The sequence below is a fragment of the Poromitra crassiceps genome, assembly GCF_964638095.1.
Source record: "Poromitra crassiceps genome assembly, chromosome: 30".
NCBI lineage: Eukaryota > Metazoa > Chordata > Actinopteri > Beryciformes > Melamphaidae > Poromitra > Poromitra crassiceps.
Window position 1 is genome coordinate 5440676 of NC_139652.1, and position 13338 is coordinate 5454013.

General features: G+C 42.0%; 1 protein-coding gene across 1 annotated transcript; it reads left to right on the top strand.

The window, feature by feature from the left end:
- Positions 1-3231: 3231 nt before the first annotated feature.
- Positions 3232-10417, top strand: alx1 (ALX homeobox 1; the record flags this gene model as incomplete). The annotated part of the gene is made up of 4 exons (XM_083663173.1): positions 3232-3421; positions 3880-4184; positions 4613-4741; positions 10073-10417. The coding sequence occupies 4 exons, from the start codon at positions 3232-3234 to the stop codon at positions 10415-10417; spliced, it is 969 nt and encodes a 322-aa protein (XP_083519299.1).
- Positions 10418-13338: the final 2921 nt, after the last annotated feature.

Genomic DNA, 13338 nt, shown 5'->3' on the forward strand with positions numbered 1-13338 from the left:
TACTGGAATAATATTCTGCAAGTGACTAATTACGTGGGTCAGAATATTCATCTGAACAATGCGTACACTACTCGCCTATAGATCTTTAAATCAGTTATGTTAATATAGATGGGTCAATAACAACTATACAGTACGTGCATACATATATATGTGCAGACGTGTAGAAGAATATTCTATCAATATGGTTTATGGTTTATGAAACCTATTTTATTTATTAGGTGGGGTTGGTGTTTGTGCGCGTGTTGCTAAGAAGAAAAGAGTATGGCAACACCAAGAGCTCAAATAGCAGGCAGCTTGCTTTTTGGTTAGACTTCAATCTATCATTTGTACTTTTGAACACAATATCAGTACATCCATCCATAGGGTTAATGGATTTGTAGAACATGATATTTGGGTTTATTTTGCCTATATATTTTTCATTTGGCTACTGCTAGTGCTGAGCAGGCCTGTGTGGCTGTGTGGCAGTGTGCTGGTGACCTGGGCAGCTTGTTGCAGAGAACATGGACCCAGATGACGGTGGTGGAGTGACAGAGGAGGCGAGAGCTGTGTGTCAGCGCTCAGGAATGGGCCCCGTCTCTTGAGCGTGCAAAACAAAAGACAAACAAACAAAAACGAAAACTTAACTTGCAGCACGAACACACCGCTCTCACTTTTTTGGTGGGGGGATATTTCGCTACGTTACGAGCCAAATCTGATGCAGATCAAAAATTGTTTTGCAGATTCAAATGACATTCAACAAGCTCCAGAAAATATATGTTTTGGGAGGGGAAAATAAACTCTGGTCGTTTTTTTTGTTTTTCATGGCAGGCCCCAAACGTTTTAAGACATTTCATTAAGATTGAATTCGACCCCGGGGTGCAGCTCGGTCATGATGTCATGCCTGATGCCTTCAGAAGTGGGATGATGGCTTGGCCTCCTTGTGTGTGTCGGCCTCGCTTTGGTTGTGTTGGATTCTTTTCAATCATATTATAGGACGAAAAAACGAATGATCATTAATTCAATTCAATCATATTTTGACCATGATGAGTGCTATACATAATGTGATAACAAAGAGGCAACACGTGTTTATATTCAAAGTGAAACTATAGGTCTTTCCTCTACACAGACCTGCAATCGCCGCAGCACTTAAAGAATTAGTAGGACTGATCGGGCTAATGGTGACCAAACCACCCAGACTCCACAAAACCATGTGTCTTTGTGGCAGGGATCTCCGAGCGTCTGAGGCCCACCAAAACCGCAGTGAACTTTTCGCATTTTCTCCTCAGCATGAGGCAGTGTGCAGGTCATCTTAGAAGCTCAATAAGACGCCCCCCCCCGTACCCCTATTTATTTATATTTTTTCTGCTGTGGCACCGTCCAGCCCCAGGTCCTGCCACTGACCCTATAGCGAACCATAGCTAGCATGGCAGGTGGTATGGCTATGGTGTGGAGACGGGGAGGAGGGAGATGGTCTTTGGGTGGTGGTAACAGAATTCCTCCCGTAAGAAGAAATTGAAGAACCGCTCTTCCTGTCATGGAGTGTTTGAATTGAAGTCACAGGCTGCCCGGGTTCAGAAACTGAACTTTCTAGCATTTCATAGGACCGTCTGTGTTTTGAGGAGAATGTTTGGCCAACTTATTCATCCGTGAAAAAGGTCAAGTGAGGCACATATTTCATTTACGGGGAAATTTGAATAACAGTGGAGAGATCAAAATAATAATCCCTATTTTAAATGATCCCCCTTTCTTTTCACAAGCACAGTGAAATTAAAAGAAATACTCTGAGTCTGTTAGTATTGAGCAAAATGTCAGACGTGATTAACTTTTTTTTTTTTTTGCATTTGTTAAATTCAGAGCACAGCCTATAAATGATACAGCAAAAAAGAAAAAGAAAATAAACAACAGGGAAATGGGTTTTCAGGCTTTCATCACAAAATTATTTAGTCTAGAATTGTCATAATCTGTATGGAGACAAAATTGCCACAATATTCTTGCAAACCTTTGAACATTAATATACATAATTTTAAAATGTAGCTATGTCACAAAATTAATCTAATAATAAATGCACCTAATTATATGTGTATTATTTAGGCTACTTATGGGACCTATAGTCAACGTGGAATGAGTTCGACTGGATAATCAAGTTCTGAATGCAACCCGAAATTTCAAAGTTTTTGAAACTGCACCTAAAGAGCAAATAATTGTAAGCAATTTCACACATATCCCATATGAATATTATGGATTGTATATAGTCCCTTCCAGAAATTGTTTATTTTTGCTTTGAGGATATCTATTTTTTTTCCTCCTATTTTTTGGACAGGGAATTAAAGGCAGATAAGCCTTGAACGCTATAGCGGTTATAAAGCAACTTTCCATCCCTTAAAAAAATAATCCAAACGTATTGGTAGCCTAATAATGTTTTATGATTGATCATTAGTGTCATAGATTGGCCAGGGCTGTATTTACTGCAGGCAGCCATGCTTTTTATTGAGCTAGACCCCAAAATACATTTCCTGTATAGCCTTTCATCTGCACTGATTTCTTCTCTTATAAAATGATCAATCTTTTCACCATTACATTTAAGCTTATTAGCACACAGTTTAGTAGGCTGACTTCAATTGTCATTATACATGGTAAATAAACTAGTAAGGTTGTAAAATAACCCAATCATAATATATATATATATATATATATATATATATATATATATATATATATATATATATATATACATATATATATGCGCCGTTCACGTGAATTGCAAATCTGAGGGCTGCGGGCATGTCGGTGATTCGCTTTTTCCGTATGTTAATTCAGCTAAAAACACGCAGAGATCACCGTGCCTCGACTATCCAGAAGCCTCTCTCTCTCCAGTAAATCCTATTTTCAGTCACGACTTGTATAGCTAGATAAATCATCCACTCATTCAGGATGTCTAAACCTGCTGTAAATAAAGTCCATTTTGATTGTTTCCTCGTAGTTCTGGGTCTATAGTGTTTGGTTTGGTTCAGGGCGTGGGGAGGAGTTGGTGCTGTTTCATATTCAGAAGAAGGAGGGAGGGGGGTTCTTTAAGGATCCCCTTCTCTTTTGGGCTATAAAGAGGCTGTGCCTTCAAGACAGAGCAAATTAACTACATTGGCGAATTATTGCATTATACAAGACATCGCTCCACTCATCGGTGCGCAACGGCGCTTCGTTTCAGCTTTTTTTTTTTATGGTGACATTTGACAAACCGAGGGGATTTGGGGTAAGATGATGGAGTACATGGAGGATAAATTCGCCCTGAAAAGCCAAGCGATTAAGGCCAGCGATTACTACATGGACCAGGTCATGGAGAGCTTGGACAGCGCGCAGTACTTCACCAAGACTTCCCCCAAATGCGTGCAGGCCTTCGGGCTTCAGAGCAGCGACCACCGCTCCTCACCGTGCGCGGAGCAGAACGGTGCGTAAAACCGGGTTTAACTGCGCCTCTGCAGCTGTAGCTATGGAGGCCTTTTGAAAATACGTAACAAAGTTATATGAAATTTAGTAGGGTAATCTATTGCTAATGGTTAATCCTATCCAGTTGGAAATGTAGGCTATTTCTAATTGTTATGTTTTCGTTATTTTTAAATAACATTTTGAAAACCTTTCTGCTTATTTTCAGGAGTTTATCGACTCCAGTTTATTCGATTTAATCAAATTCAATTTGGCCTATAATGAGAAATAAATAATTGTCTTTTAGCTACCTTTTATGATATCCCGCATGAAATAATAGGCGGCCAGCTTAGAAACTACAGTCTAGTGTTATCCCCTATATTATATTATGACTATTCAAATTGGATTTAAATTTTATTGCAAAAAATCAGAAGTGTGCCTTTCTCGTGAGTTTACTTTAACAGGTTTGTGTGTTTGTTATAGCAAATTACGCCGTGCCAAAAACAGAGGAGGAAACGTTACACTCGGAGCTCGGCAGGTCGATGGACACTTGTTGCAATGTGAGGGCGTCTCCGGTGCCCAGCGGCCCGGACAAAACGGACCTGGACGAGCTGGGAGACAAGTGCGACAGCAACGTGTCCAGCAGCAAGAAGAGGCGACACCGCACCACCTTCACCAGTGCGCAGCTGGAGGAGCTGGAGAAAGTCTTTCAGAAAACGCACTATCCAGATGTTTATGTGCGCGAGCAGCTGGCCATGCGCACGGAATTAACAGAGGCCAGAGTGCAGGTAGGCTACAGCTGATCAACAACTCTTCGTTTTCTCACTTTCACTTTTGGATATATGGGAACCTATAAACAAAATCATTGTCCTTGTATACATGCGTGGGCCAAACCGCCATGCGTAAAATAGTTTCATATTTCTGCCGTCATCTATCTGTGTTGTATTTCTTATCAAATTAAACAAATATATGTTCAGTAGGCTAATTAAACTAAACATGTCAAATAAATAGGCGACATGTTGTTAATGCATTATTTTACTTGATCAATGCAGATTTGCTGTTTTTATTTTAGGTTTGGGATTTATTTATTTTATAAATGTGCAAGGCCACTTGGGAAGCTAATCTGACATCTGAGCTGCTGCACGAAAGTCACAACAGTTTTTTTTTGATTGTATATTTTTTATTTTTATAATTTGGTTTTGGTTTTGCCAATCAGGTGTGGTTTCAGAACAGAAGAGCAAAGTGGAGGAAAAGAGAGCGCTATGGGCAGATCCAGCAAGCCAAAACTCACTTTGCGGCTACCTACGATTTATCAGTGTTACCGAGGACCGACAGCTACACACAGGCAAGTTATTGGGCCAAACTTTTCTTTTCCCCTCTAATGGTTAAGGTTACCCCCAAAATGTTGTGGATGTCAAATGAACCTTGGACAGGCTATTAGGCTATATGGTGATCATGCGTCATGGCCGCCATGATGCATGGTACAGGTTTACCTTTCTTCTCTCTAATTCCTTGCATTGCTCCTTCACTGTGCATTTCAGAGGAAATTAATATGTATTAATTTGCATAAATCATCAGACTGTCACTGCTGTGCCGCTATTCATTTATTTCCGCAAGCCTTCTTCAGATAACACATGCTGATTAGAACACTGATTAGAGGCTCTGTGCTGAATTAATGCTCTTATCTCAGATTTCATGTTATTTGACCATTTGTTCTGTCGGGACAAGGTCAGCCTGGGATGAGGTGAGAGGAGACGCACTGTCAGTTTGTCCTTTTTGTAGGTGTTCCCTGTGGAGATGAGACCATATTAAAATGTGCCTGTTGTGAATAATGCCTTCTACTTTCTCTGAGCATGGATGTGCTGGCTGACGTGTTTTGGCTGGGTGTGGTTACTGAGGAAAAGTTTGGATGCGTTTCTGCTTTGAGAAAGTATATACCTCATATTAAATTCAAAGAAGAATGAGCCAGTGGTTTTCAAACTTTTTCCACATCAAGGACCCCTAAACTGATACAAATTAGACCACGGACCCCCATTTGATAAGATGTTAAGTTAAGATTAAGTTAAGTTAAGATTAGATGATAAATCTAATCGGATATGGGGACCCATTGCAGGGTCCCCTATCTGATTAGATTTTTGCTTTTAGATGCAAGTCTATAAACCCCATGACTAAAATAGTAATATATTCTGTGTGTTACTTAAGAATGGAATCATAGTGAAAATAATGTTTTCCCCCGTTTTGCTGGGGACCCTCTGGAACCCCCTCGAGGACCCCCGGGGGTCCCCGGACCCCACTTTGAGAACCACTAAGCAGTATATGAAACACATACTCACATAGTTCTGCGCTGCCCTGGCCTAAGACCAGGTTAGACATATGTTGGACTGCATCGCATTTTCCGCTCCCAATGTTTCTAGACCCTTGGATAATGGCCATGCGTTTTTCATACAGTTGATAGAGATTACTGTCACTAAACGGAGGATCCTCTATGCTTTTACTTAGACGTAATTCATTTGGAAGTGAGTGTTTTTGTCTCTTAAACATGGTGGACATAAATTGCATTCTTGTGGGTTCTGGGTTTTGAAGCGAGCGGGGGTTTGTTTTGTTGAGGATGAGGTTTGGCCTGCGTTGCTGCTGTAGGGGCAGATGCTTGAGGTCCATGCTTATCGATGGCACATGTTGTCAGGCAGGAAGGCATTGTTAGCAAACGCTTGATTGGCCAACTTGACTCTCATGCTACACTACGACCGCATTCTCACGCTAAACCCCGAGTTGATCTTACTGTCAAAGTTGAATTTAATTCTTTACCAAATCACTCCCTAGTTTGTGCTATTCACTTGTCTTGTGCTAAGACGTATCGGTGGAGACCGGATAAGACTTTTCTACATTTTCTGATGATGCTGCAATTATATTTGTTGACGTCTAAGACATCACATGTCTTTATGAAACAATGTTGGTGTTTAAAGTGGGGAAATGTGCAAAAACTAACTATAGCATGATAGCATGTTATAGACGGTTTTCAAGGAATTGTGTTGCTATATAGGAAACAGTTTGGAACCTTATGTCCTGTCAGTTATTGTACTAGCAAACACTGCAACAGGAAGTACGCTGGGGGAAATGTAGAATGTTGATGTTGTCGAGTTGAAACTACCGTCTATACTATATATATATATATATATATATATATATATATATATATAAACCTATAGACTCTATAGGTTTATCAAATATTTTCAAGCAATCAGACATATTTTTCTTTTCAATTTGCTTGGAATATCACTTGGAATTATTGCTATAGAAGAGTGAAGAAAGCTGCTGACTTGTCTCAGTGACTTGATTTGGACTCAATACAAATTTCCATGCTATTTCTAGTTGGCACTGATTGAATTCTTGGCAAATGCGTGACCAAACGAATGGCCTGAGAGTAAATTAAGTCATTTGAATGTGATCTGTCTCCTCATTGCTTATGCTAAGCAGCTCGTACAACAGTCCCTTATACGAGATGCGGGGGGGAAACTCCCCTCCCGCAAGCAGCAGAAAATGTCGGTGCGCTCGTCGTACAAGTGTCAGAGACATTTCAAAGACACGTACCAAAGCAGACGTCTTCATTAGAGCCGCCGGGGGTTGAAATAGAGCTGCAACGATTAATCGATCGACAGAAAATTAATCGACAACTATTTGGATAATCGATTCATCGTTTTGAGTACAATTTAAAGAGAAAATTGGTCTAAATTCTCTAATTCCAGCTTCTTAAATGTGACTATTTTCTGCTTTCTTGACTCCTGTGTGACAGTAAACTGATATTATCTTTCAGTTGTGGACAAAACAAGACATTTGAGGGCGTCATCTATGGGCTTTGGGAAACACCGATCGTCATTTGCTACCATTTTCTGACATTTTATAGACCAAACAACTAATCGATTAATCGAGAAAAAAATAATCGACCGATTAATCGATTATGAAAATAATCGTTAGTTGCAGCCCTAGTTTGAAATCTTGATGCTGATAATAAATAACTTTTTATCCTGATTCTGTGCCGGTGATGATATTTTTTCACAAATACCATAATGGCGGCCGTGTCTTCTTCTCTGTTAGCTTCCGACCAGAGGGGTGCTGTGGAGCGCTATGATGGCGAAAAATAATATCACCGACACCGGCACAGAATCGGGATAAAAATAGTTATTTATTAGCTGTCAAACCCCCAGTGCCTCTAATGAAGACTTCTGCTTACTGTAGGTACGCGTCTTTGAAATGTCTCTGCGACACTTGTACGTACGACGAGCGTACCGTCATTTTTTTAGCGCATCTCTTAACCTACGTAGGGACTGTTGAGGAGCTGCTTAGCAAGCAGTGAGGAGACGTGTCCTGGAAGAGCTAAATGTGATCAACCTGTAGTGCAGCCATGCTTCATGTGAAAGACAGGCCTGAGGCGTGCGGCTCCACAGCGTTCAGTGGAGTGGACTGCTGCTCATACCTTGAAAATCACTCCCACAGTGTTGTCTGTGCTGCTGAACATGGGTGCACGTCTCCTCTCTGTATCTATATAGCTTCAGTGTCTCCTCTCTGGATCTATATAGCTTCAGTGTCTCCTTTCTGTATCTATATAGCTTCAGTGTCTCCCAGAATCAAATCAAATACCAAAGGAGGGTGCCATGACTCATCTTGTGACTTGAATTGTAAGGATATCCATCTGTGTTCCGAGGAGGTTTGAGGTCTTGAGCATCAAAGTTCTCACATCGGATATATTAAACAAAACTTAAAATTTACATTTGGCCAACTTGAACATAAAACAACTTTTTCCATTTTGTAGAATTGTACTTCTTTTTGACCAAGACACACTCATAAATAATAATAATCTCTGTAATATTCTCTTTATATATTTTTTTTTATTAACTGTGCATACTGTATTGAAAAGAGAGGCACTGGTATTTCCTAAATTTATATTTTGAATGTTTTAAATATGTCTATATACCGGTATGTCTTTTGTATACTACCTATACTAAACCAAATCTAGGGAATCTAAATTTGTACTTTTACATTTTGCATAGTCTATTTTATTATCTCCGCCAGGCGAATGCCTGGAGGGGATCATGTGTTCGGCCCTGTGTGTGCATGTGTGTGCATGTGTGTGCGTGAGTGAGTGAGTGAGTGAGTGAGTGAGTGAGTTGGTTTGGGTTTGTCCATGGTTAGGCGTAGCCGTGCCTGGCGCACATCTGAACTCTACTGAGTTCACTCTTCTGTTTATTGTTGTGTTGTGGGTACTGAGCACTTTACATGACAGCTCAGTAACAACATGCTAATAGGAGGGCAATAGTGTGATAATAAATAATATTATTAATAATAATATTACCATGTTTTGTAATGTAAAGCTCTACCGTGTTGTGTTATGTTTAATGCGACCTATATGTGAGCAAACCACCAAGTCAAATTCCTTGTGCAAACTTTCATGGCCACTAAAACTGATTCTGATTATCATGATGGAACCTATAGGGCTAGGTATCTGTACTCGAAATGACCCAGTACCAAATAATTAGTATTGAAAGTTCTCCAGTCAAACGATACCTGCATTCGATCCCTTTTGTACACATATCTAGAAAAAAAAAAAAAATGTTTTACTCGCAGTCGCAGCCAATCACCACGAGCATTCTTCAATTTAATGCAACGTGTGATTGGCCCACTACCTCAGCAGCTACAACCCATACAGTAAGGTGACCAGATTTATCAAATGAAAATCGGGGACATTTCCAGTCCGGCAATCAATATATTATAAAAATATCCAATGTTATTACCTATGAAATAATAATGGGGGATGATTCCAGTTTAATTAATTTTGTCCATGGCTGTTGTACTGTACCCACAGACACACACACACACGTCATTCACTTTACAAAATGTCAATGTGTTCCCCAGCAGCATTGGCCTGGCCTTCCGAACCTACAGCGCCAGATGTTTTATGAATAGCCTCAGATCTCAAAAAGTATTTTCGGTGGAGTCCTAATTGCTTCTTCATTGTTGAAGATCTAGTGAAAGAGCTGCAGCAGAACATGTAAACACTTGTTGGATGTCTGGATCAAAACATTGACTCATAGAATCCATTCTCATTCAGATATCTTGAGATGAGAACGGTCAAGGGTCCCCTTTGAAATTGACCATATATGCCGGTTTTTCAAAATTCATTATTTAGCCCCCTTCCCGACAAGGTAGCATGGCATTGTTTGTCCCAACGGATGCTGTAGGTCATTTAATAATGAGCCTGCTAGAGCTATAGAGTCATCCACAGACGCCAGTAGAAAATCGGGGACATTTTCAGGGACAGCTCCAGCCGGGGACAGGTCACCAAAAACGGGGACTGCCCCCGAAAATCGTGGACGTCTGGTCACCTTACAGTGTGTGGTGGTGAGGTCGACCACGGTGTATGTGATGGAGTTGGCAGTTCAGCGTGCCGAAAACGTTCAAAAGAATACCAAAAAAAAAGTATTGTATCGGTATCACTTTAAGGTTACTGGTATTGATATTGGTAATAGTATTGATATTGGTATTAGTATTGGTATTGGTATTGGTATTGTAATTTTTTAAACGACACCCAGCCATAATGGAATCTGATGATCTCAAAGCCCCGGGCATGCAGCATCTTCTCCCGGCTCCACGGCTGACATCTGACCCCTTCTCCACCCTACAGATCCCCAACAACCTGTGGCCCAGCCCGGCGCCTGGGGGCTCGGTGGTGTCGTCCTGCATGCTGCCTCGCGGCTCCCCTCCCTGCGTCACCAGCTACTCGCACTCCCCCCGCCCGGCCGCGGGGGGCGCCCCCGACCACGGCTACGTGGGCTTCCCCAACCAGCAGAACCAGTTCCCCCACGTCGCCCTCAACAACTTCTTCAGCGCGGACTCCCTCCTCACGCCGCCCCCCAACGGCCACCACGCCTTCGAGACCAAGCCCGAGTTTGAGAGGCGCTCGTCCAGCATCGCCGTGCTGCGTATGAAGGCCAAGGAGCACACGGCCAACATCTCCTGGGCCATGTGATCCAGGCGTCTTCTCCTGGGCCATGTGATCCAGGCGTCCACACGGCCAACATCTCCTGGGCCATGTGATCCAGGCGTCTTCTCCTGGGCCATGTGATCCAGGCGTCCTCCTCGGGTCTGGAAAGTCTGGAAATATATGGAAACAAGAATTTCCAGGTTTGGTAATCTTTGGGGATTGATTGCCCACCGAGTCTGAAATAGTATTCCAAAAAAGCGGTTTTTCTCTCATGCTACAGAACTAACTACATTTGTTTATGGAGTTGTAGATTCAGTGTCCCTCCATATAATGGTGATGTTTGTTCAGAAAAGAGAATAGAGTGATATGGTCAGTTTCAGTCATAATTACTCCACTACGGTCAGAATGCATCATATTAAACACTGACCAATCAGAATGCATCATATTAAACACTGGCCAATCAGAATGCATCATATTAAACACTGACCATGTGACCAAAACCTCTCTCAACAAATGAAGGTCTGGGCAAAGTATGCAATTTGGAAATGCCAAATGTGTGTGGACCCTGTGATCCCATGTGATCTGCGATCTGCTTCTTCCCAAAGCCATGGGTCAGTCTCTGAGCTCATAGCAGTAATGTTGTGTGACAGAGAAGGTCTGAGGAGGACCTACGGTAGGTCTGACTGGTCTCTAGATGCTCTCATTAAAATGCTCGGACAATCAAGTAGTTAAAGACTCTGATGGTGTCTCCTTCCAGAATGGCACTAGACTAGACCTTCACCCAGCTAGTTAAAGACTCTGATGGTGTCTCCTTCCAGAATGGCACTAGACCTTCACCCAGCTCGACCAAAGCAGCGCATTGCTCTCTTCCAAATGCAACCTGCAAGGTAATGTCGAGCGTATTGTTTCACACAAATGTATTTCCTGGTCAGAGCAGTCTTACGGTGAATCGCGGTGATCTCCGGAGGTGACGGACTGCTGTGATGTGAATAAGCTTTTGTTTTGAGTTTTGTTTGTGTTATGGGTTTGGCATGGTCCACTCCCCTCCGTGTTTCCCCCCTTACTGGGACAGCAGGAGGGGGTGGAGGGACGGGGGGGGAGAGGGACTCCAGCTTGGATGGCCGCGGGGGGACGTGCGGCTCCACACGGAGGGGGTCCCATCTCCAAACCACTCCAGTATTTGGGGGCACTGTGATGATGAAGCGGGGGGGGGTCCCGCTCCGCTCAGGACTGAAGGAGAGCAGGACCGAGAGACCAACAACAGACTTGACTGTGACATGTCCCAAAGCTGTCTGACCCCTCGTCTGCCTGGTGTCGTCATGTGGCACAGCACAGGCAGCACAGGCAGATGTTCAAGTTGTATTTGTGTTATAAATTTATCTGGTTAAACATAATAAATGAATGTGGCTTTATTCCAGTATCATTTGACTCCCCCCTCCCCCCCCCCCACGAGGATTACGTTCTGTAGATATACCGTGACATGCACACTCTTGCAAAAGTTTCTCAAAGAGAAGTATTGAAGAAAAACAATATTCAACCAAAAACATATGTCTATGCAAGAGGAAAAATGCAGAATTGTATCGCATACTTGATATATTGTTGCTTGTCGCACTGAGGTACAGTATAGCTATAGGGGTTTAACTAGCTTTTATTTAGACATGGTTTCCTTAGTGGTTCTCAACGTGGGGTCCGGGGACCACCAAGGGTCCTTGAGGGGGTTCCAGGGGGTCCCCAGCAAAAAAATATTTTTTTAAACTTCAGCATCATTTCATTTACCAGAATTTGAGGCAAGTATTGTAGTATTCCATACGACATATGGAATTGTGGACAAAATCATATAAGAGTAAAAAATATTCAGATTTGGGTTTGAGAGACAAAATCTCATCAAATGCGGGTCTGTGTCTGTAAAGTGAACTAAATTAGTGGTCCTTGATATGAAAAAGGTTGAGAATCTCTTTCTTAAAGGGCCCATATTTTGCTAATATAATGTATTATTATTTTATTGTTGGCCTCCACTAGAGTAGCTTTGCATCATTCATAGTTCAAAAAACTAATTGTTTATCTTGTACTGGCTCTCACAGCTTCAGTTCACCCTCTGTCTGAAACGCTATGTTTTACTCTTCTTCTGTGTTTTGCTGCAGCAGGGAATAAACGCGCTCGTCGTTTCCAGTCTTCCTTCTTCCTACACGTTATAGCCAGACGCAACGCTACAATATCTGTCATCTATCTATCCAGATAGATAGATGGATATATTGATAGATAGATAGTCATGCATAACAGAAACAGACTAGTAACTTTGGTAGTTGTAAAACAATTATATCAAAGAGCATGGGGGTAACATTCAAACGCTTTCACCTACTTTTTTTTTTTCACCTATTAGTACTTTTGGATTTTATCCAAAGCCTCTCTTCCAATACTTACCCTCGAGAGCACCGGACCAGCCTGCTGGGCTGCTCGGGTCGAGAGCACCGGACCAGCCTGCTGGGCTGCTTGGGTCGAAGCGCGCCCACAACCTCATCCTGCAACTTTCACCTATTTATTTGAAGCTTAGTCCACGTTTAATATAACCATCCAAGAGTGTAACAGCATATATATGATACAAAATTAAGAAATGCATAATAGGGCCCCTTTAAAAGTCAATAATAAGTGATGCATTTTGAATGACCCCACTTAAGACTGCATGTTGCTGCACAGCATATATGAAGTGATTGTAGTCTGGAAACAGCCATGTCAGCTGATTACAATGCTCTTCATCATCTCTACTGTCATCATCAATAGCAGCGTTTGCATCAGGCATGTTTGTGCAACGACACTGAGCCTTGTTCTTGAACGTAGCACATTGTCGTGTAATTGGCAGCATGTCTTGTGCTTTTTGTTCTGCTTCCTTGCTGACATCATCCTTTAGTTGTGCTGTCTGAGATCACTTGGGGTGGATAGGATCTCAGGGAAACCCTGTCTGTAGGAGC